The sequence below is a fragment of the Ammospiza caudacuta genome, chromosome 5 (genome assembly GCF_027887145.1).
Source record: "Ammospiza caudacuta isolate bAmmCau1 chromosome 5, bAmmCau1.pri, whole genome shotgun sequence".
Classification (NCBI taxonomy): domain Eukaryota; kingdom Metazoa; phylum Chordata; class Aves; order Passeriformes; family Passerellidae; genus Ammospiza; species Ammospiza caudacuta.
In genome coordinates this window covers 25,150,455-25,176,207 of record NC_080597.1, presented here as the reverse complement: position 1 = coordinate 25,176,207, position 25,753 = coordinate 25,150,455, and the positions used below count along the sequence as shown (strand labels likewise).

Genomic DNA, 25,753 nt, shown 5'->3' with positions numbered 1-25,753 from the left:
TGTACTGCTGCGCATTTTCCAGAGGGATTTGTTCTGCTGCCCACGCCATGGAAGTAAATTATGATCTTCATAAATGCAGCTTAAAGGCAGCAAAAACAAACAAACAAATAGATTCATTCTTGTCTTTAAGATAGGAGCAGCATGGTACAAAAGGAGCAACGTTGCTGTGCTGCTTCTATGGCTCTCTGTCACCTGAGATTGACTGTTTGGAGATGGCTGTTCCATTTTGGAAGCAGCAAAGGAGAAAAGGTAAAATGAGGCTGTGTTTAGTGTGGCATCAAGGAGGGATTCTCAGATCTAGGTGGCTAATGTGGCAGCTTCTTGGCTGAGCCCTCCTACCTACTCTGAGAGTCAAGTTTGCGCAGAAAGGCTGGAGGGGAGCTCCAGCTCCATCAGGTTCCCTCTTTAGCACAACTGAGAGAACAGGACATTCACAGCCCCGCAGTCCTTGGATAACTCCAGTGCACAGAGCACCTGTCACAACAGAAACTAAAGAGATGATAATGCTAAATTCTGCAAGAGATGAGAGGGAGGAGGTGAGGAAGGAGTGATGCAGATCTATAATGTCTTGAATGGTGAGAGAAGATAAACAGGGAATGAATATTCACTATTCCTCATCACCCAAAAAACCCTAGGGCACCCAATGCAATAAGAAGGGAATGAGTGTTTCATGCAATGCCTGACAAAGTGCATATGTACAAAAAAGCTCAAAGACAGGGTAATGGAGAGTGGTTTGCTAGAAAAACATCATCCCAACTGCTGCTTCCTACTCAGGATATCCCTAGGTTAGCTCTTGCCGAAGGCATCATAGCTATGCTGGAGAAAGGACTACCTTCTACTTACCCTGCTTCTAAGACTTTTCCTCCACACACCTGTTTCTGGTCGTTGCTAGAGATAGGACCTGTATAACTGAACCTACAGTGTGATTCACTATAGCTACACATTAGGATACTTACAGTTAAAGATGTGCATCTTTATATGTTACCAGATATGTTAAAATGTGTACTACTGCAGATTATTCTAATTATTAGTAGGTTTATTCTTCCTACTAAAAGTGTTAGCATTGAAATTGACAAAGAAAGATTACTGCAGCATGGATTAGTTTGTATTTAAGCAAAAGGTAGAACTATGTGAATTGAAATACTTTGGATAGCCTGAAAGAGGATTAAGACCTGTCCACCGAGGGTGGATGTTGCAGATAAAAGCTGTGCTCAGAAGCCAGTCAAGCCTACACTGTGACTTTGTGAAGATGTTGTAACTCCCTGCTAAACTCAACATAGGTTGATGAGACCTCTCAGTGGCTTTAGGCAAGAGTTGTTGCGTATCTTTGACCCTGGCACTTGGTACCTAAACTACAGAAGCAGAAGAAATAAAGAACTGATGAAATGAAGTCTCTGTATAGATGTGTTTATGTATACACACACACACAAAATAATCCCCTTCTATATGACGGTGGAGTAGCACCAGAATATCGTATGCAATCCTGCACTATGGCTTAGAGAATTAGGTAGTAACAGATCAATCTGTAGATCATTTTTCATTTGTCTGCCAGGCCCTTGGCCAGTAAGCCAAGTCAAGAAATGAGCAATCAGGCCTGGAATTACAAGTAAGGAACTGTTCTGAGAATTACTCACAGATGGTGAGGGAAGAAGAAAAAATTGGGATTAAGACCAAGGTTTGAACAGACTGTTCCTGTCATCAAAAAGAGTCTTAGCCATCAGGGGAAATTAGCAGCCTCTACTGCCAGACCCCCACCACCTGCACTTTTTGAGATCTGTAAAGTAATACTGAATAATAAATATTAAAATAGTAAATAGTAAAATATCTACATCTGTGTGACTTCTTCCCCAGCACAGCCTCACTCTCAAGATTCCAATGACAAAATCAAAATTCTCAAAGTAGCTGATAAAACCCGGAGTGTGTCACTCTCTTCTATAGAAAGAGGTTGGATATGATGTTCTTCAAGAGCAAAATAGTTATTAATAGCTGCAGCTTAAACCCCACCACAACTACATGCCACCTGCTTTGGCTCAGATCCTTGTTTGGGACAAGGGCTCTCCCTGAATCCATGTTTGTAGAGAATTTATCACACACACAGATTGTTTGGGTTTTTTTTCCCCAAAGGAGTTAATCCCTAGACACTGTTCTAAAGAGCATGGTAGAATAGTTGCTAAAGTTGAGCCAAAGTTCTATATTTGGCCAGAATGTAGATTATAACAAAGAGTTCTTTTGAAAGTTATGGTCAAAGCCTCCTCTTCCCAGCTGATTATACTCCCACAGCTCTGCACATTGCAGCCCCTTTGGTTTCAAGTATAGTGGCAGCTGTTGATATATTCATTGTAAATTTGGCTTCCTGTATTTTGATTTTGCAACATCACGAGTCCTACTGCAACTCCTTTCAACACGTTCCCCTCACAAAGACCATTAGAAAAAGAGCAGTTCCCTAACATCTTATTAGGGACATCTTACGAACTTTTTTTTTGTTAAAAGTAGCTAAGAAAGGACTTATTATCAAAGCTAACTTAGCTAACTTCGCTTTAAAAACACTGTCAGCAAATTTTATATCAAACTGTTAAGTAATTTGAAATAATTTTTCAAAAGTAAGGTTCCAGTTTGTAACTCCTCTTAATACCGAGCAAGCACATTGATATGGTTTTTTTGGCTGTGTTCTGCTGTGCAATTCCATCTCAGTTTATAAGCAGAATGAGAAAGAACATGCCACATAGAAATTGAAATAATTTTCCTTTAAAGTGTGATCATTAAAGCATAGCTGTTCTTCATATGTCTTCAGAATAGTGTTTCAAAGACTAGCAAGAGAGAAAAAAATGATCTGACATCTGCACTTGTAGAGACAGCCTACTACAGTGTGAAAGATGTTTGCCTGAGTTCAGTGTTTGCTACTGTTTGCATACAGCATGTTAACCAGGATATGAGTAAACTAAAAATGTGTTGATCTTGATTTGCTTTACTTGTTTCTTGAGATAACAGGGTAAGACCTATACTGACAAATGGAAGAAAACAAACCTGTCCCAGGATGCTGCACTTCAATGTTCATTCACTTTCCTGCTGAAGATGGAGCAGCTGCAAAAACCCTCAGACAAAGCCAGACACCTCATGTAGTCTGATAGACCAGGTGCTACAAATGGATGAGAAGTTGTAGCTCGTCCTTTCCCTAAGTCATTGCTGAGCTGCTCCAAATGAACATCTTGGGTTTGTACAGGTCTCAAAAAGCTTTAAGGAGATCAATACCATGATTCTTATCTTACAGCTAGGGAAAATTAAGCATAAAAAGGAGAAATAACTCCTTAAGGTCATGTGGCAGATTGATTCTGAAGACCAGAATAAGATGCAGCTTTTTTGTGCTCAGTTTCAAAGCACTACCAAATTCATTTGCATCTGGTATGAAACTGTTGCAGTCAAGTGATGATAGTTAAGCATGGCAGTCCCTCACACACTGTTATAAATTTCTGGTAGAGGGTAAGTGGTGCTATGTGAATGGAAGTGGAATACCCCGATGCCATCACCTTCTGCCTGTGTCTGCCCTTTGCCAGTCTTCCAGCAGAGAGCCCAGAGAGGAGCTGCCTACACTGAGTAAGCACCAACTGCATGAGCCCTCCAACAGTGGCACTACTTTGGAATTCTTGCCAGATCTGATCTTCACACCTCCTCAGTGCTGGCTCCTACTGGCTCAGCTTTGTGAGGTGGAAGAGTTATTGGTATAATTTCTGAATATTTTAGTAGGAGACCACAGGATACAGGTTGAACAACTTCTGCAGTGGTGTCCTGAAGTTATTAAAACTATATGCAGAACTCACTGTTTTGGCAAATTCCTAAACATGGGTATCCTCAAAAGCAGAGACCCCAAAAGAACTCACTATGGCCTCTGCATCTTCAGCTAAATGAAAACACTTTTATTTCTTGTTAGAGATTTCTTCCTGCTCGCAACTCCTAAGAATCATACAAATAGTTGTAATTGTTTTCCTTTAGCTACTCCTTAAAACAGAAACAGATCCAGACTGCTGGATTTTAGAGTTAATACTTTATACCAACAATCAAAAGCTACTTCTGATCTCCACTGAAATGAAAAGATACCTAGGTAATATTCGAAAATAAAAAATAAGAGGAGCCATCGATAACTAGACAGCTTATGGATTCAGACAGCTAATGTGCTGATAAATTTTAAAAAGGAATTGTTTTAAATGTTATAATAACTATCATCAAGTAATAAATGGAGATTACCTGTGAAGAGCTTCTGTGGTAAGCTGAGTAGTGAAGTGGTCCAGAAATAGCAGCATCATGTGGTAAGGATGGATACTGACTCTGCATTGGATGGGGATGCTGGTTGCTATAGCTACCATAGTTGTAACTTCCTGTGTATCTAAAATACATCAAAAGCCACTTTTAGTATGCACAATAATTTATTTGCACTAATCATTCCACAACTTTTATGAAACATACCTTTTCATTTTTAATAGGAGGATCATATTTTAAATCTTTTTCAAAAAGATATTTTCCAGCTCAGATGGGAAGCAGATGCCACTAGTGAAAGTGTGTGTCCAGCACATCAAAGAGAGAGACCCAGCATGTTTCCGTGACTAATTTTAAACTGCAGACTCAGCTCTGCACTTTCTGAGGAGAAAGTGTCTTTCCCTTTTATTGTTACCTAATGCCATGTTCCCAGGAAATTGCTGTCCAGGCTGAGGAAGTATGGTAAGCCCTGACTTGAAGAACTACAATGAGTTCAGCTACCTCCATGTACTTCAGTCAGATGTTCCTTTTTTGGGAGGGAGAGGAGTGAGTTAGTTTGAATCTGAAGCATACAATGTTCAGCTTTAGCACAGCCAACTCCATAAGGGAGTGGGATGTGAGGTTGGAGAACCTGTCTACTCTCTTTGTTGAATTCCAAACTCCTGCCTGGGGGCATCCAGAAGCAAAGGAGGGAGCAGTTTCCTTAGCTACTGAGTCAGTGTTAGCCACCGTTGTTTGAACCATTCGCCAGCAGAAGATGCATGAACACTTTCTGCAATCTCCCCACTTTTGTGAACATGTGAACATCTAATCTTTGTTGTCTCTCAGAAAAGCTGATTCACCTAGATTAAAATGTTTCCTCAAATCACCATAATCCAACACCAGAGGCAAGAAATATCTGCAGAAACAGCAAATTCTCACATATATACACACATAACATAGACACTGTCTTACTGTGGTCTGTTCCACGTCGTGAATACTCTCAGCTCCGGAACCTCTGTGCTGATTTCTGCCTCCACCTAACAGTCATATTTCTGGATAAGAAAGATGTTCCCTTTCTCCTTACCGAGGTTTTCCCAGTAAGACCTTAATAGTGACATTCAAACAGATATCTAAACCTAATCACATCCAAGATGGAATAAGATGCAGGGTTCAAATTAATCTACTGATACCCTTCCAAACAGTTTAGAGTCTTTCGCACAGGGAAAGCACTTCTGGCAAAGTTAATGAGTTTGCAACAAGACTGAGGAACACAGTAAAACCTTTTGAACCTATTTCATCATAGCACCACTTGGGCATTTGCTGATCTCGCTATATTGTTTATTCCTTCTCCATCAATCAGTTTATGACTTGTGTGTTAGTTATGGACATCTGTGAGTTATGCACTGAATCAAATGAGGATGGCACAGAAGAAATGCTGCTTAATGAAATCAGCACTGAGAGCTTTAGCAACTGTCCAAAACTTTTCCAGAAGAAATAATGTTACTTAAATTTTTACCTGTAATTGTTTTAATATTGAGCCTTGAGCAAATTTTGGTGATGGAGAATATTAGAATATTATGGTGATAATGTGTCTGTATGACCAAACCGTGGAAATTTTTTCATCTGCAGGTTAACAGTAGTTATTGAATCACTGAGGTTGGAAGGGACCTGTGGAGTCTATCTAGTCTAAACCTCCTGCTCAAAGCAGGGTCCATGAGAGGAGCCTGCCCAGAATTGTGTCCAGCTGGAGTTTCTACATCAGCAAGGATGAAAACTCCATAGCTTTTCTGGGCAGCCTGCCCCAGGGTTTGATCACATTTACATTAAAGCAACTTTTTTATTTTGTAAAGAATTTCTCATACTTCTATTTGTGCTTGTCCTGTCATTAAATACTGCTGGAAGGCACCTGTCTCTGTCTTCTCTACATCCCCCCAGCAGGTATTTATATGCACTGATAAGACCCTCCCTGAGCCCTCTCTGCCTGATGCTAAATAACCTCAGCTTTCTCAGTCTCTCTTTGTATGACAGATGGTCCAGTCCCACCATCACCATTAAAGTGGCCCTTTTCTGGACTTACTCCAGTATGCCTGTGTCTGTCTGGTACTGGGAAGCACAGAATTGGATCCAGATGTGGTCTCAGCAGTGCTGAGCAAAAGAGAAGAATCACCTCTCCTGACACATGGTACAGTAGGGTTGTTCTCTAGGCACATCTAGCTTTTTCAAACATGGCACAGGAAAACAGGAATCAGAGAAGAAATCTACTTAAGCCTTCTTTTTAGAAAATATCCACCAGGCCTACTGCAGTTTTGAATAGAATTAAATGAGATTATAAAATTAAGACATAATATAATTATAGAATAGCAACAACAGCCAAAGAATTATGATACCAGCATCTTTGGAATACAGACTTAACTACCTCAAGAAACAGCTTTCACCGTATTTAAAAAAAAAACACTAAAGCAGAATTTCATCCAAATCCCAGCAAAAAACACATCAGAAAACCCAAGGCAGTGAGAAGTGCCTTACCCGTGTTCTTCTCTGTGGGGATAAACAGGTATCCGGTGTGTGACAGATGATGAAGGTACGTGTGGGCTCCTCATGCAGGGCAGCTGTTGGGAATTGTCAGCAGGTGACCCAGCAGCTGTTGTCACAGTGTAGGTGAGCGACCATGTGTAGGATTGCATAGCCCCTGCAGACGGAGAGGAGCCAGAGAAACACATTAAACATGGGCTGTCATCCACAGAGGTGCCATGCCTTGAGACAGTTATAGGAAAACAAGCAAACAGGCAATGATCACAGAAAGTGCACTGACCGAAGCGAACAGACCAGTTGTATTTGAGGCATAAATATCAACACATGTAGATCATTTGGGGCATGCAAGGATCCAGAAGAATGAAATGCATCTGGAATGGCTCACACTGTAGATTTCCAGTGTGGTGTTGAAATAATTTTGCAGAAAAAACCAAAACCCCGAAACAGGACTTAGAAATGGAAGAACACCAATGCTAAGATTTCTCAGGCATGATGCACCAAACCCTGGGGTCTCTCTCATGTGGAGAGGGCTGCTGGCCTGCTCAGCTCTGAGGCCTGGACTGAGGCAGGAAGTACAATCAGAACAATGAAGGGTTAGAAAAAAATAGTGTTATGCAAATAAATATCTTTAATCCTTTTGCAGTTTGTACATGTTCCACCCAACTAGGTACCAGCCCTTGTAGTGGCAACACTACAAAGATCCCCAAACTATGGCAAGTAGATAGACAGAAATAGCCTAGTCATTTCCTTCCTGCAAATAACATTTCTTTCTTTGTTTTCAGTGGCAGCAGAGGCTGGACTTAATTTGTTTTTGTCATGTAGAGCGTTTGTGGGAAGAGCAAAGCAAAGAAGTGGGTTTTCCATTTTGCTTAGAAGGTGCTGAGTTTTTTAATCATCCTGATCCCTTCCAGGCAGGAACTCCAGTTTCACGAGCCAGCTGCTGAGAAACCTTTGTCCTTTGCACACACCCCTTTCACTCAGGAGGCTGACAGATCCATTGTTCTAGTATAACATAGCTCTAGCTGGAGGTCATGACCATACTGGCTGAGACTACCCTGCAAATGAGGACCAGAACACTGAATTTAACCCAGTAAGAACACTGGTTTGGGGGGTCTCTGCGCACTCTTGACTCTTTTTCTTCAGCTAAAAGCAATTCCAGGAGGTGACTCAGTTTTTTTTCAGTATGGATTCTAGGACATCCTGTAGCATGAAAGGGCTTAATTCAGAGGGGGAAGTGATTGTACTCCCAGGTCTGTGTCTACTCCATGGCTTTGGGAAATGAAAAGCCTATTTCAAATTTGCATTATTTTCTTCAGCCGTGTGTGATTTTATTTGGCAAAATCAGGCAAATAAACTTTTTTTTGTAGGAAATGCATAATTCTGCAACTGACTTGAAGGCATTCTGAGCTTTGCAAGGTAAGTCCACTTGAAATACTTCAACAGGGTGTGATTTGGTGCTCTTACAATACAAAACCTTGGATGTGTTATGGCCAAGAGTATTTGTGATGTCTGTTGTCACATGCCTGCATTTTCTGCCACTGACTCTCAAACTTTCTGTCTTCATCTCCTCCCAATGCAGGGGACCACTGAGATCTCCAAGACCCCAAGAAGAAAAGCTAGCTCCTGTTGCCATGGACAAGTAAACATTCATGGTTCCTTGAGTTGGGAAAATGTTTAAGGAAGCCTGCCTTTGCTAAAAAATACAGTTTAGGTGCAAGGGACCAGATGTACTTATGCAGTTACCAAAGAGCTTCATTTGAAAACAAAAGAGTTTTGAAAATATCAACAGCTTGTCTACAGAATATCTTAATGAAGCATTTCAGTTTCAAAAGGTCAACATATTTTCCCAGTGTTATCTTCCAAAACAAAATTTGCAACTCTCTTTCAAAACAGGCCTAAATGCAAAAGGCAAAAACAAAGAGAAAGGAAAGGGCAACAAAGAGGGTAAAAAACCCCAAATTCTTATTTTTAGATAACATTATTATTTGGGCTTTTTTTCCTACTTTTTCGCTTCACTATAAAACTAAAGTTTTACTTTGACCTGATTTTATTTTTTCCAACAAAAAAATTGGCTATCGATCAAAAAATCTCATGATCTTCCTACTTCTAATAAGAAGCAGTAATAACAGAGCCAAAAGACCCTTTGCATTTTATCAAATATATTGATTTGACTGGCCTCAGACATTGTGACAATCTCCTTTGCTTTTTTTGAAAAATAGCGGGGATCTTATCATAGTCTGATGAAAATGAGTGAGTCCAGGACAGCAAGTTGTTTCATGTGCTCCCTGTGGGAAGTCAAATTCCTTGGATGAGAGATGCCACTCCAGGTATTCAAATCTAACTGTCAGCCACCTCAGTTCAACTTTAAAATAAATGGTTGGAGAGTAACAAGCTTTGTGCTTGTCCAGATGTCACAGAAACAAATGTAGAAAGTAGATCTTGCACTGGGAGAGCTCTTTAATTCTCCAAACCAAGAATTGTGTGAGGTACTAGAGGGTTGTACCTCACACAGCTGCTTGAGGGAATACTCCCTATCTTTTGCAGGTTATGGTTTAGAAACAAAAGTATATTGAGTTTTACTCTGGATTTACAGAATGACAGAAAGTAGAAATATTTTTCTCAGAATGTTCTCGTGAACCTACAGTTGCCTCACCTCTCTTTGCCTTTGTGGAAGGGATGCTATTATCTTCAGTGACCTAACTATGAATACAGGGAGGAAGGATGGAAGATGGCTACAGATTTGCAGACTGTGTGTAAGTACATATGAGGTCAACCAGGATACTGCCAATGTTGTGGTGGGTGGAAAAGGAGGAATGAGTTAAGTGTGAAAGGTTTCCATAGTTAGCTTTCTAATATCTGCCTAGGTCTCAGTCCTTTATGACTAATTTCCTCAGCTGTTTGCAGAATTGAACTCCAAGAAATGAAGTCTCTTTTAGATATGACAGAACCCAACTGAAATGCTTTTTTGAAAGAAGCAAAAACAATAGTGATGGAGCAACAATTTGCTCTGCTTTGTGTTCTGAACATGCAGGGTTTGATTAAAATAGGAAAATTCATTTATTATCTCTCTTTTTTTCTTTTCTCTTAAAAAAAAAAAAAGTTATTTTGAGGATACTAACCAAGAGGCCATCTGATCTGTACAGGAGCCAAATATAAATGGAACTGCTATTAGTCCTACAACAGCCCTGTTGTCATTGATGCCATCACGTACACCAGTGCAGAGAAAACCCAGAAGATGCTTCACAATGCTGCATTTTATATCTGCTTTAGGCTGGAGCAAATGACCACCAAGACACAATGAGACACTCCCAGCACTGTGCATTATGTCTGATGGTCAGCAGTACTGTCAACTTCAAATCCAGAGTCAGAACCCAATTCTGTTCCTATGCAACAAACAGATCACTTCACCTGTAAAGTTTTAGAAAAACACCAGCCCTTCCATTTGAAGGGAAGAATTGCCTTTTGAAAATGAGACCTTAGAGTTTTTCACTCTGCAGCTATGAGAATTGAATTCTGATTGTCGAGCAAGAGCTGATGTTCTCAAATACTTACATAAGTCCAGGAGCTGAAGCTTTAGGAAAAGAACCAAAAAATTGTTCTACTCATACACACAAATATGAGAGGGGCTAGATCTGTGCCAGTATTCCCAGAATTTTAATACGCCCAGACTTGGAAGAACAGTGACTTTTAATGGCCATTGCTGACCTGATGACTTATTTCATGCATAGATTTCTTAAAACTGAACAGCAAACTCCGTATTTTACTAAGATATTAAGAACTAACAATTTAGAGCTCATTTTGGGTTGTCTAAAAACGATTGCATTGGCAAATGAGTAATCAGAGCTTTAAGAGGGGCTTTAGGAAAGAACAGCATAGTCAGCCATATAGCTATCACTTTTACTACAATATTGTTGCAGTTTCAACAATCATTAATCTGGCCTTTGTAGTTTAGATAGAATGGAGGCTAATTAGCCTTTTAACTTTCTAGTAACCTAACAAAAGTTTCAAGTAAAATGTTACTGGTGCCATGATAGATGCCACAGAGTGATACATAGGATTTACCTTTTTTTTGCTCAGCATCATGTCATTGCAACAGTTTAATTTGCTGGTTTTGTACTGACCACTGACTGAAGGCAAAAAAGGTTAAAATACAAGTTTAATAGTTAACTTTTATTGCTAATGTCACAAGCAAGAAAGATTTACTGATGCCCTAAATTGGGGATCTGAGAGCTAATGGTGACCAATGGAACAAGTTCTTAAGATCTGCAAAGCATTTGTAGAATTTTACATTTACCTCATAAAAGACACATAAGAAAATAAATAGTGTGATATTTCCAGAACAGATGTTCCTGTCTCAAAATATTCTATATAATGACACAGATCTGTATGTAAAGTAGTTTGAGTGTGCATAATACATCCTCAGCACTCCTATTTTAAAGTTTCCTTTAGTTGAGACACAGATGTTATTTTGTGTTGCTTTGTATGAATAAACACTGCATTCCACAGTTTAGCAAACTAAAAAGCAAACGAAAATGAGTCCATCTACATGACAAACATGGGAAATAGAGGTATTACTAATTAAGAAAAAACAAATAGTCACATATTCATATTTAATGTTAATCAGAGCATTACGTGCATTGACTAATTTGGCTTGTGCAAGACAAAAATTATTTTCACACTCTCAAAAGTGAGACTGCACCACACCATAAGAGTAAAATGCAATTCAACCAAATGAAAGCCTTTAAAACCACCTAAAATGAAAAGCAGAGGGAAAAAAGAACTAAAATAATCAGAAATAGCTTTCTTGCCTAAAAAGTTCTAGTATGGGAACAACTGTGGTCTTTCAATACCTGAAGGGAAAGATGGAAAGGGACTTCTTACAAGGACCTGTAGTGACAGGACAAGGGCAAATGGCTTTTGGTTAACTGTTATATGACAGTCACATGGAATTATGGTATCTGCAGCCCAAATACAAGTCCCTCAGACCTCCATTCCAGTCAATGGCCCTGGAGAACACACAGTTCCCTTCTTTTCAGTCCTTTCTTTTTGCACACAGCGCTGCATCATACTAAGTTCTGGTTCTGGCATCACAACCATCCCACAATGCCTACAGGTCAAGTTCCACACAGCATCAATGTTTCAGCAAGAGTCAAATAGCTTCGCCACCTCCACTGTCACCCGGACTGAAGCCATGTGCTCACCTACCCTGTCTAGGAATCATCTGTCTCTTGTCTAACTGTCCTGAGGGATAATAACTTCCTGTTTTCCTCCTAACTATTGTATTGCCTCCAACAGTGAAAAATCTTAAGTTGTGATGCAGGGACAAATACTTTTAAATCTCTTTCCAGCACAACATGCATTGTGTTTCCCTGTGGCGCCTCTGAAAACATGAAAAACATTTTTCAGAAAGATTTATTAGTTCTTTAGCTACTGCCAAATTTTCTAGTGTGGTAAATCATCACTTTATGACATTCTTTCAAGAAGATTTTGTAACTTTTCTAGTACATCACAAAAGCGATAGTTTCCACATTCTGATTGTACATCCTATTCAATGAGGAGCAGCAAAGCTGAAATTTCACTGCCTGAAATGCCTTCTGAAAATCACTCACACTTCTGCCTGTCTTTTCATTAATTCAGAGAACACTGTCTTTTGATCATACAGACAGACTATCCTACCCACATCCAAAAGGTCATGAGTTTTGCTCTAGAGTACAACGGATGTTAGCCATTTATGCAGCCCAAACAAGGAGCTAGTTTTATGCTTATTGTTTTATGCTCATTGTCAATCCTACCCACAAGTTTAAGCTGTCCCTTAAGTGCAGATTTTTTAAATTAGAATACAACAACCTTATCAGCTGCCATAATAGAGTATAACACTGAAAATAGGCTTCAAACATGTAATTCCTAGTCTCTAACATCGATTGATGAAAGTTGTCAGCAATGTGTAAAAGATCCCTGAGAGAAATGTGCACAGCTATTTAAACATATTTGGATGTTAAATATGTTGAAAGATACCCATCTGTCACTTTACCAGCTAGGAATTCCTAAACCACTAGTGATTTTGGATTTTGCAAACCTCACTAAACTTGAAATATTTGGCCTGCTTCCTTCAGGCATATAAAACATTAGATCTTTTTCCTGGTAGACTGCACATCATGTGTGGATACAGTGAGAACAGATTTCTGGCTTGGGAAGGCTTGTCATATCTTGCAAGCCAATACACCACGTTCTGAGGCTCAATTTGAGGAGACCAAGTGCAAAAGCCACCCTCAAGCAGATTTATCTGCCAGAAGCCAACCAACCTACCTGTAGTGGCTATTATGCCACCATACTCTGGGGACTGGTTGTTGATGGGTGATGGGGCAGAGGGCACTTCCACAGATGTAGCAGATTTAGCTGGGGAGAATGGTGCTGGGGAGGGAGTTGGAGCAGCTGGTTCACTGAGAATAATTTCTTCTCGTATTTCTGCTGCAGAATGAGAGAAAACCCATCAAACATAGCTAAAGGTAGCATCAAGGAACACTGAGAAACTTAAAAAAATGCAAGCAGTTAGGTACTGTAGTGTGTATTTCAAGAAATACTGAGCAGGAACCACAAATCTTTGAAAGAAGTACTTCTATAATATTCACCATTACAACCTTCATTGTACCTCCAGAAGGCCTCTCAAAGGAAAGAGCAATTTTTCCTGTTGCATAGGCAGGAAACTGGTGCATGGACAGTTTAACTGTTGTACTCCTATAATGTACTATTACATTTCTAAAAGAAACAGGAGTCTCCAGAGCATTCATGTGGCTTTGGGCCATGATCTTCTTTCTTTGTTGACTAAAAAAGGAGGATATTCTGGATAGTTTTAGCTGCTAAAGGTATGTGGAAAATATGCAAGAATAAGCAGCTTGTTTGTCAAAGCTCCAAGAGGTTATGGCAGGGCAACGAATTAAATTCAAGTCTTGCACCATACAGAAGACAGTACCCTAATCACTGAAATGTTTTTCTCCCATAAATCTACAGGGTGATAAATTAAGCCACAGCTAAAATGGAGAATGAAACTTTCAAAGATGATGGAGAGGGTTAATGTGCCAAAATTAATGGGAGATGGAAGTAAGGAAGATCACGGAGGACCTCTCATACAAGGGGGTTCCCAGAGCAGAAAAAACTAAAAGCAATCCCTGCTTGTTTCTGTTCTGGCAAGGCATTGTGGAGTGGAGCAGGACTCAAAATCCACTTCTGTATACAGGCACTTAAAATGTAAGTGTACCAGAAACAACAGCTTTGCCATTTGTCTTTTCTCACTCCTGCTATCTCTTCCTCTTATTTAGACTGGTACAAATCCACTGATGTCAGTGAACTTATTAACACTGTGTCCATTGAAATTCAATGGTGGTTTAGAAAGATTAACTAAGATAAAAGGTTCGGTACAAAAATTTCTTACTGAAACACCAAGTAAGTGCTTAGGAATGGGTTTTCAGATATCCAGATGACATTGTGAAGCAGGCAGTTCTCTTTCAGAATTAACCAGGGATGCCTCCCAAATAATTTATTTCACATCATGACAGAAGTGCTTTGCTCCTGGATAAGGCTCAGCAGGTTAGATAAGAACAAAATATGTCCTAACATAAAAAGTAGAAAAAACAGTGAAATAAAACAACAAATAATGAATAAAAGAACAGACTCACCTGTGCTTCCTTCTCCCTTCATTGCCCTCATTAGCTCATTCGCTTTCTCCTGACAATGGAGTGATTCTAGCAGGTACAATACGTAGTCATCAAACATCAAGTGAATAAGGTGAAAAGACCCTGGTAATAAAGTGAACAAACAAAAAAAGCCATTGAGTGTCTCAATACACTCATTAAACCAATAGTTACAGTACTCCACACAAACAGCCCTGAATAAGACTGCCTCCATGTACTGAAATACCTCTCTTACTCAAGGTAAGAGAGGTCAAAGTAAAACCAGGGAGTAGCAAACTGTTCATTCCCAGATTTATACTGGCTTCTACAACCAGCTGTGGTTTAGGGTGCAAGAAGACTACCTAGCTGAGAGCTGCCACTCAAAGGATTCTTCTCCTACATTAGCACTGATTTTTTTTTGGCAATTGCTCTACAGTAGAATTGTTCCCTACTGTCTAAAGGATGTACCATTTTCTGTCTGAAGAAGAATCTCAAACTGGCTGCCTTAGTGACACATCCCGGTAATAATTTTCTGAACTACCTGCACAGAAAGGAAGTGAGTTGCTTCCCATAATTTATAAAGCATATGTATCAGAGATGGTGAAGAAATGTTTGCCCTAGATCACAAATCACAAGAAAAAAAAAAGATGTGTAAGAAGAGATCACAGATACATTTTGGAGGAATACATAAGAGAAGCAAAACATCAGAGCTGAGATATTGTGCTGTGCCCTTCTGAAAGGACTAACACCCATCAGCAGGGGGACATTGACAAGTATCAAGGTGGAGTTTGTTCAATTTATGCAATAGACTCCATGACGTTAAGTACCTGTAGTTGTTCCAGACAGCACTTTATCATACAATGGGTTGGGTTTTTTAAAGCTCTTTTGTTCATTTAGACTTGCACTGAGTATTTAACACATATTCATTTAGGTCACTAAGTAACTCTGAGAAGTAAAGTACAGTGAGGTTAAAATAATAGCTCGTCCAGCGGCTAGCTTAAATCACAGAAAAGTCATCATCTGAGGCAGAAACAAGGATCAACTACTGCCAGACAAAATCCCCCCAGAATACCTCACATGGAGGTATTTCTTTGGAAATTCCATTATTGCATTTGAGGAAGAATACTTCCACGGGGAAAAGATCAAAAAAGTTTCAAATTAAATTGAATTTCATAATGACTGGTTTCTTCACAGGAAAGTTAGGTTTATCTTGAGATATTAGCTTTTATCACAATGAAGCACAACTAACTCTACTCCAACTAATGTATTCAAACATGCTGCTGTAGGGCAGAAGTGATTTGAAAGACCAATATCATTATTCAATTCTAGCTGGCAGTTCAGCTTTCAGAGTAACTCTGAGCACACTCTTTTTCTTTGTGACCCTGATGGTCTTTGTGTTTCATTCTCTCCCTCCATGCCTGCATGGTTTTGTTGTCACTGATATGAGCTGGACACACACCCTGGGACACGAACATGTGCCCCTGTGCTCTTGGGAAAGGCAGCACAGAAACAGGACACATCTGACTGCAGCACTTCTGCCATGGGGAGGAAATCTCTGGCTGCTGGTGAGCCTGAAGCATCCAGTTCTTGTTTCATGTGACTAAGCAGATCAAAATGGTAACAGGTTTCCCTAGACCTTCGAGGGTAAAAAGTGGGGATCTTGACTAAACTACTGCAGAGAACTTGTTTTTAAAAATCCTTTGGGCTCCAAGTCTTGTTGAATGAAGTCCTATTTGATTTAGTGATGCAATAGAGACAGCAGACATGGCTGATGTTACTGACCTAGGATTTCCCCAGTTGAAACCTAGATTTTCAAGAATCTCCACAAAATGCTCGCTCTTCTCTTGACTTTACAGTTTTTCAGTGGAAAGTTTCTATTGACTCTAGTGCAGTTACTACTGAGAAGTAACTTCAAGGTAAGAAAAACACGCTAAAATGCTGGCAAACTTCATGTGGTGGTATAAAGCTCAGGGTGTTTACTATTTTCCATCAAACTCCTTTCTCACCCTTTATTTAAAAAAAAGGAAAGTTGTTTGTATTTTCATAAAATATTTGGAAGTGCAAACTCTAAACTCTGTACTGCTAGCAAGCAAACGACAAGAACCCAAGATCTGCTATTTTAAGAAATGTCTTTTGGGGGGGTCTAACACTTTGTTTTGAAGACTTGGGGTTGGCAATAGTGAATGCAGCATTTAAAAACACTCCAGTGCCCTTGTCACTCTTTTGAATTTCTCTCTTCCTCTCCTATTATTTCTCCCACTGAGTATTTTTAAGCTCTGCATAGAGTTTTTGAGCCCAGAATTTGTGTGAAAGACACCAGACAAACAAAGTTTTGGTACTGAGTGCAATGAATGCAATATTTTTATATTTTTGAGTAAGTCGAATGAAATGTAAAAGCTATAGAGTGAAACTGATATCAAGGCATGCATTTCAGCCTCACAGTGAATGGCTATTCAGCACAGTGGACCATAATTTATTCTGTGTTTGCAAGCTACTGTTTCTCACATGAAACTGTTGGTCCTTTCAAGTCTATATTTAAGTACAGAAAGGGATCCAGTTGTAAGCAAATCAATAGCCTGTTTAGGAAAAGGTAAGAAGTCGTTCAAAAGACTGTAGTTACAACAATAAATAGCTTTTGGCTCTAATTTTCAAGGGTTAACAGAAATCTTGGAAATGCCCAACCAAGGCACAGTAAGTATCAGCTTCTGTTAAGAGATACACCAATTATGTGTAAGTAGCAAAACAACAGCGAACTTTCCAGATCTGGAGAAAATAATGGAGTTTCTATTACTAATTAGTTACTTTATACACTGGGTGTATTACCCAAACATCGCCACCAACTGTGCCTTTGATATGCATATGCAGAAAAGAGGGAGGCAGGGAGGGAGGGAGGCAGGCAGAAAGAGGAAAAAGAGAGAGAGCAGCTTTTCTTTTCTGCCAGAGATTGTTTCAGCCTGCCACCATGCTTAAAAGCTTTGCAGATCAAATCTTTGTGCCAGTCACGACAGTGCCAGGTATTACCACTTCCTTCAATCAGATTTTGGAATCATCTGTTTCAAAGGTAACAATATACTGCACATAGTAAAGATCCAATCATCTAAGACATTATTTCACTTTAAAAAAAATTACACTGTGAGCATCTGAGTCTACATATTGTTTAAGGTAGAAAAAAAAAATTAAAATAAGTCCACTGAAACAGTTCCCAATGCAGTAAAAATGCAAAACATTTTATCTAAGTTAAGAGCAAAGGTATACTATATGTAAATATTTAGAACAGCAAATCAGTCTTTGTTTCTCTCCATAAACTCACTTAATATATCAATAATTCTGAAAATCTAGAAAGAACTGTATAAATTAGATGCAGGAAAGTTTCTGCCATCTAGCTCTGAGCTTTTTACATTCAGGGGTTATTCTTTTGGAACTTGCTCAACTCTAATTCTCAAACAATATGTCAAATGGCTTTGCAGTGAAAGAATAGCATCATTAATGTAGACTATTATAAATTTGTGTCCATAGCTAAATAAAATTTATGGCACTTGTGTAGGGATAACCCAGGCTGCTGCCCGATAGGATAAGGATAGGGTTTTGATATTCAAAACTTCAGGGCTCCTCCTGCCTCCACTAGCATTGCACCTGAACAGGTTTGTGGTTTTTGCTGAAAAGTAGAATCACATTGGGGACACTCACTATCCTGATGTCCTTAACACCTGTTTGGAAAACTCTTTTACAATGGAAATGAAAGTAGCTTCAGGTTAAAATATAGTCATGTTATAAAAATAAATATTACATGTATTATAAATATATAAAACATATTAAAAATAGCATATTGTATCTCACTGACAGTATCCAAATTTATACTATTAGATGGTTCTAAAAGCACAAAGGAAACCAAAGCTCAGCCAACAGAAAACCTTGCATTTGTTCAATGCAGTACCCATATAACACTATTCTTTACTGATCTTTCTAGAAACATATTCAGACAAATGTGCCTTTGTAAAAAGCATCCCTCATACAAAGTGTGGTCCCAAGTGACTAAATGTTCACACTCATGGTACACCAGTTGAATCATTCTTGCTTTTAACTGATTTTAATTTGAATTTTTTGTAACCGAGGACAAAGCCCCATTTCAAGTGGAAAAGCAACAAGATTTTTCATTTAAAAAGTAAAAATCTATTTTTTCATCCTAACTGACTTCTTAAGAAATGGAAGAGACCCTCTCCAGGTTATAGAAGCACACTCACATTGAAAAGACCAGTTTCAAATGCTAAGTCCTTTAAGAGGAGAGCTGGCAAAGTGTTTCAGTGGAGAGCTTTCCGTCCACTTCAGCACAAAGTCATCTCTCTCGGCTCAACACGTGGCCAGAGTGGTTTGGGTAAGCAGGCTCACTTTGCACTGAAGTGCATTAGGGAATGCTCCTGTAATGGACTCCCCCAGCTGCCGTGTGACTGATCCCTGCAGCTCCTAACAGCAAATGGGAGGAAGAGCAACATTAACATTTTCATCTCCCCTGGCTGCAGCCTGCAGACAAACATCTGTCTAAGCGTTATTTCCAAATGTCAATAGCCCCAACCTATTTTTTAGTTGAGCACTGGACGTGTGAAAACTGATTATGTTTTCACTTAAAATGTACATTACAAGCTAGTATAGAAACTTTTTTGACTGTGGCATGCAATTATTGCAACAAAATTTAAGTACCAAAGCTGGGTGCACTGTGCAAAGTCATGTCCCGGATCACTCGAGTGCCAAAACAGGACCACATCAGAAGAAACTGCTGAGCTACTTTCTTCAAAGAGCCTTGTCTCTTGGCAGCTACCTGCAAGAAGAGAGATGTGTCTGACATGGAGAAACTTTTATTTCTACCAGCAAAACAGCTGAATGATGCATATATCCATCTTCTCTTTATATACTGAAAAACTACTTACCATCATCTTCACATTAAAATACACACTACAAATTAGAAAAGCCGAACTCAAAATGGTCTTAAACAGAAAACCACTTTATAACCATGGACAACCTTCAGAAAGAGGAAACAATATAAAGTATTATTCAAGACTGGATCTCCTTTATACATGACAAAAGGACTGCAAAAAAATTGCTCTGATCTTCATCTTAACCTATTAATAACATGTTCCTTCTCGCTTCCTAGTGAAGGAAGCAATTTATAATCAATCTTTGATCTACACTGCAAATTTATATTATTATCTCAAATGAGGTTTAATATTGAATATAAAGTTTTTTGTTCCTTCTCATTTTTATATTTGTGAATTTGCTTAGTCATTTTACTGGGAGAAATATTTTCCAGAAAGCACACTTTAGGAATTAACTTTTCAAAAATATATTTATTATAGCCATATGTGAGTTAAAATATTAGATTCACCTAATCAGCAACTAAATTTCATTTATTACAATTCATGTCAAGTTCTTTATTAAAATTAACAGCTCTGGCCTGAATTACAAATTGCATTCCACTGGCTAGAAGAGAGGTTCCCCTAAACAATCAAAGTATTTCAAGTAATCTGGATAATTATTTGTTTCCTATATGGCTATTTTGTAGCAGAGAGAGAGGCAGCATATTTTGATTTGTTCTGGTTTTACTTCAGAGCCCTAACAACTGGAATGAAGAGTTGAAATTCTAACAGAACATCCTAATATACAGAAGTAACGGAAGGTAAAATAGTCAGTTATACATTTTCATACTCTATGTAAAATTATGGTGATGCTGGATAATTTTTGAAATTATGTTTTAAAGCTTTGTTAGCAGCTTTAAAGCTTTGTTCTGCATGTACTTTAATGAAAATAAAATACAACTCTTTGGTATTTCATATCAGCTCAAAAGGAACATAAATGTGTCCTTGACTGAATGGTAACGTAGACATTCATTCTCACATTTGATTGTATATAGATGAATTAGCTAGCTTAGAGATCCTGTTCATTAAAATCTTAAAAGGCCAGGTTATGTTTTTCTTTGCACTATACCACTAGGATGACTCTGACTCTGAATTAATCTCTCCATATCTCTGGAAATATTGATTTGTTTGGAAACCTCAACCCTGTTCATTTTTTAATACTATCTTTTGGAATAAAATAAACAAGAGCAGAATATAGCAAAATCCTGAATGTGAGCAATTCTCCATGAAAACCGGTGAGATTTTGCCCACTACTGCTTTAGTCCTGCTCATTACCAACTCCTTTTTTTTCTTTTTGATTATTAATTTTACTTTTTCTAAAAATTTATTACCTGAATAGAGATCATAATGCACATCAGTGACTCACTCCTCCTTACCAACCTTTACAACACATCTATCCACCATGGAATCCAGCCACTCGATGTATGACTCAATGGGGGACTGCTCCTCCAAAAGGTGATCAAACTCCTGATACACTGGCACACAAAACAAAACAAACAAAAAAGCCCACCTTAGAATGCGGATTCTGTTTCAAACAAAAGAAAAATCACAAAAGGCTGCCCAAAGAATCACAAGTTTACTGTGGTTTTTTTATAATACATTACTTAACTGAAGCAAATGCATCTTTCCTGGTACTGACTCAAAAAGTTTGCTGGGTCTCTTACTTTGTTTCTACTGAAAGTGATGCAGTCATTGAAATTTTTTTTTAATGCAAGCCAATCAGAACCTATTTTTTTAAATTAGTGGTTTTTATTTAAGTTGTCTGGTGTGCCCAGAAGTGAAATGTTTATGGTGTTCTCTATGAAGAGTGAGACACTAGGCCTTGGCCCCAGTGATGAAAAAATGTCATGCATGAAATTGATTTAGAAATGCATAAAGAATCTTCTAGGCACCAAGTGAATGAGTATTGTTGATAGGGCCCTCATCTGTATAATGCTTTAGTTGCAAAAACATGATTTAACTGCTGCAAATCATCTATTTGCAATGCCAGACACACACACACAATGTCCATAAACTTCTTCTTCAAAACAAATTGCTATCAGTGCAGAAATACTCTCCTTATTATAAAGAGTTGCAAAAGGCAACCTGTATACTTTTTGATCTTTTCAAAGTACACATATTAATATTTCAATACAAAAAGTTAAAAAGTCATTCAACTGCAGTCCTTAAAACTTCAAGTCTCATTTACATACGAGAACCAATGGCTGGAAGACAAAGAATTATGTGCTTTGATATCTTAACAAACTAATTCTTCAACTCAGCTATGATAAAAGGCCCAGTAGGTCAAGATGAAAGATACTTTCTACCTGCTGTGTTACAGGATGACTTCAGTGCGCTAAGCAATTCCATTTACAACTAATTATAAATAACAGGAGGAAGGAATTTCTCTCCATAGGAAAGATAGTGAAGGCAGTGGAGGAGGCAAAGCATAGAGATGATAGCTAAGGAGATGAGCCAGAGAGGCTATCCAAAAATAATGCAAAAACACCTCCCTGATTCTGTTGGATCAGAAGGATGAGCAGGAATGCATTTGCTAAACACCTGACTACAACTTTGTTTAACTGAGACTTGGAAAGGCTGAGTTACCAGAAACATTAGTTGAGGAAGAAGGGAAATGATGCCTGTGCCACCCTTTTCTTCTTTCATTCTTCTATTGAATGGGCAACCTCCCTTTATTCAGAACAGGATCACAGAGAAATCTAAATGTTGTCTCCTTACCTGAGTATTTGGCTGGACAAAAACTGCCTGATACAACAGATGAAGTAATTCATATGCTGTGCAAAGAGGGGAGCAAGAGCAGAAAAACAAATCAGTTGCCTGCTTTGCTGCTGAAGCACTGCAACTGTGTATAACAATCTATTTGAGAAAATTAGTTGTTTAGCCTTTAGTGATTGTTAAAAATACCTCAACAGGATCTAAGAATGAGGGAATAAAGCAGAAATCGTGTCAGAGGTAGGTAGTCCAGCAGAACAGGGAAGAGGTTCTCTTATATCCAGTGTTTTTTCTGTTTCTCCATCAGTTTGTTTATAGTCTTATAAACCTGGGGTTTTGTTCTCTAGTTATAGTAGATGAAATTGTACTTCCTTGATTATTAGTAACAAGAGTATGAAAATAGGCCTTAAATTGATGCCATATAAGTCATACAAGGCATAGTGAAAAAATCTTAAGTCAAGTAGAATAAACAACAAACACGGGGGGAAAAAATCTAAGTTCTGGAATATTCTCAGATATGTATCTGAACACCTCATTGGCATCCCATCTTATGAGATATTAACTTACCATTTCTGAATAACATCTTATTGGACTACATAGGCCTAGAAAAACTTGCACAAATCCAACAACACTGAGGAAAATTCTGTTTGGTTTTATTACACTAATAGCACATACGCAAGAAGATTCCTTAAACATTAAGGATGTTCTGAATGGCAGCCAAAAATGTTGCTGCTACTAGGGAGTATGACTTTGAAAACTTTTTTTTTGCCAGTGGTAGGATGCTGGATAGATCTTGAAAACTTAACAGATGACAGAAGGATTTACTCAGCTTCTGGACTTCAGTCTCACTTCATGCTACCTCCTTTGCTGCCACATCGAGTTTCTATCTCCTCAAAAGGGAAGAGGGCTATGAAATGAAATCAAGGGTTAAGAAAGAGAGGAAAGAATACCAAGAACCTCTCCCTGGAAAACAGAGCTAGCAGAGAATGCAAGGCCCATCCCTGAACAAAGGAGAAGAATTCAAGTGTTAACACACTGGGATGACTGCCAAAGTCAACCTGGCAGGGTCCAGGGTACAGGTGAAGGTGTCACCCCTTGTCTTCCTAGCCACTCCCTGAAAGAGTTACCTCACTTGCTGGGCTCCTGCACGTGGTTGCCTGGGTTGTGCCCTGTTCAGGCAGATTCTGGGTAAAAGATGACTGGTCCTCCTCAGGAGAGAGATGGCAATACAGCAGGTGGGTTCACCGGAAGTGAGGTTATGTGGAAGATGTTAAAGACAAAGCTCTGTTGCCTCAAAATAACAAAACTCAGTGTGCTTCGGGTTACACCTGATCTTATAACTATGTAACACTTGCTGCAGGATGAAAGGAATATCTTGTACTTGCAAAAGGCCTTTAATTGCAAAACCAATTTTCCAATTTCTCCAAAGTAATTTTCAAGTCCATACCGTTCACTATACTAGACAGAAGCTAAATTATCCAATGAGCTTGTCTGATTGATATGGGACTTCTATTTAGTCATAACAATTCAGGGTAAAAGCTTATCCCACCAAATGCTCTTGATTATGAAAACGTTGTGTAAAAAGGAGCTTTTTATAAACAAGTTTACAAGGGACTCAAATACACGGCCACTTAAGTGTTAAAGTCATTCAAAAGACAATTCTCCTGCAATTCTACAGCATGAAAGATGGGACTCACACCTTCAATGGTTAACTCATAGATTTAATTTGCTCAGCTTCATGGAAAAAATCCTCCTGAATTTGGGTGCTAGTTTTGTGCCATTGTCTGTTCTGGGTACTAGAAAGGAATGCATCAAGGAATGGTGCCCAATCTGTGCCCCAAAACGTAACACCTTGACAGGGATTTGCCTCACATTTTGGTAAATGTCTCTATATTTATCTTAAGCCTCCAAGCAAACCAATGGCTGAAAAACCAGCACTACTTTCTCTGAGCTTTGCAGCAGGAAGCCAAGTTCACCTGGCTTTATTTGAAGATTCTGCTCTTACATTGTATGATGAGCTTTCTGTGTTCCTCCCGTGAGTCCTCCATAGTATAGAGGGTTTGTTTGGTAATGCTATTCAGATCCACATTCCTCCAGTCCTCCAGCATTTGAAACGTGATGTCTGCACTGTGGATCACTGTTCTTGATGCCTGTAATCCAATCCAATCTATTCATTAGTTCATGCTTTATTAGGTTATAAAATAGGCTTTATCCCCTTTTACGCTTCCTTAGCTGGGCTCACTAAGTTGATTCTCCTCATGGACCCCCACCCTCCAAATTGATGTCTTATGGATATTACAGGGCCCTGTAACAAGAGAACTCTTCAGTCATTCTGCCTGCTTTAATCAACTGCAAGTATTTTGACTGCATCCACCACAAACTCTAATGAGCAACACTAATCTGATGCTGCCATTGCTAGACCCCTCAATCTCTAACAGCTCTGCTGGTTTTCATTTCAAGCTTCAGAACAAAAAAAATCAAACCAATACCAAATAAACCCCATTCAGGTTTGCACCCTCCCCTCTCCCAGTCTGTGAAGACTCTCATTCTTCCCTCAACCACATGCAAAGGTTATGAGACCTCCTCATCAGGTCCGTGTCTTGGCTGGTTGAGACAGGGATCTGCTGCTGGTAATGAGGAGGATGGACAGAGTAAAGGAAGTGACACAAGGCCATGGTCATATACACAGATCTCTGTAAGTTAAGCAGAGATGCAAGGTTATCAGCTTCCCCAAGGGAGCGATGCACTTGAAGAGTTCTCCACTTAAGAGATTTGATCCCATGTTTGATGCAGAAGGTTGTGGTTTCTTTATCTTGATTTCCTCTGAATGGCTATGGACCTCCAGGGTGCAGTGATGATCTATGGTATTTGGGGAAAGGCAGCTCAAGTATCTCTATCACCACCACTAAAATAATGGCAGAAGAAACCTAGAAAAATTCCTCGCAGGAGTCTTTTTTTATTTCCCTAGAGCTTCTTTTTGTGGGCTTCACCCCTCACAGGGTTAACCTGGGGTTTTGGATACACCTTCCAAAAGTGGAGCTTTTAGGTGACAGGGGAAAAAACCTATCCCCTCCAATAAATGCATGAAATATTAATTAATTCAATGCAGTCTCTCCCTTTTTATACTATATAGAATTTGGCTTCATGACTTTTTACAGGTAATTCTGATGTAAACTGGGGAGAACCAAACACTTTGGAGCAGCTTCTATATTCACTTGCTGTGGTTACAAGAACAAGTCTATTTAAAACCCAGTTAAGCTGTTTCCCCTTTTACTAATTTGCATTTCATTTATAACATACAATTAGACTTGGAATGTATTGTTGGGCATGTATAAATTTTTCTTGCTTTGCAACTGGCCTAATACAAGCAGCTCTGAAATCAATGGAATGTCTCTCATTTATTTCCTGGAAATGAACCATCTCTTCAAACCAAATAATAATTTTGTTTCATGAAAGTACCCTGCTGAATTTAGTGATCAGGGGTTGCCAGTTATCTAGAAAAGCTGGAGACAAACTGCTAATGTGATCTCCTCCTCTGAATAAAGTCCAACCTGTCAACTCATAAAATTATTTGAAAAGTCAGTAAAAAGGGCATTCATCAAATCTGGGTAATTGAAATACTTACTTGGCAGAGATGATTTAGTGATGTCTGTCGCCGTAGTATTTGTGAGAATCTTCTGGACACTGCAGGAAAGAAGAGATACA

General features: G+C 38.9%; 1 protein-coding gene across 1 annotated transcript in view; it reads right to left on the bottom strand.

Moving 5' to 3' along the window:
* The window catches only part of RFX4 (regulatory factor X4), an 83,979-nt gene that overhangs the window by 5,922 nt on the left and 52,304 nt on the right, over positions 1-25,753 (bottom strand). The window contains exons 11-18 of the mRNA XM_058805927.1: positions 25,674-25,732; positions 24,054-24,198; positions 20,717-20,811; positions 19,125-19,242; positions 14,436-14,555; positions 13,069-13,230; positions 6,757-6,919; positions 4,240-4,378 (exon numbers count right to left, since the gene is read on the bottom strand). Of these exons, the coding sequence (XP_058661910.1) occupies positions 4,240-4,378; positions 6,757-6,919; positions 13,069-13,230; positions 14,436-14,555; positions 19,125-19,242; positions 20,717-20,811; positions 24,054-24,198; positions 25,674-25,732 (1,001 nt within the window). The remainder of the gene's footprint in view (positions 1-4,239; positions 4,379-6,756; positions 6,920-13,068; positions 13,231-14,435; positions 14,556-19,124; positions 19,243-20,716; positions 20,812-24,053; positions 24,199-25,673; positions 25,733-25,753) is intronic.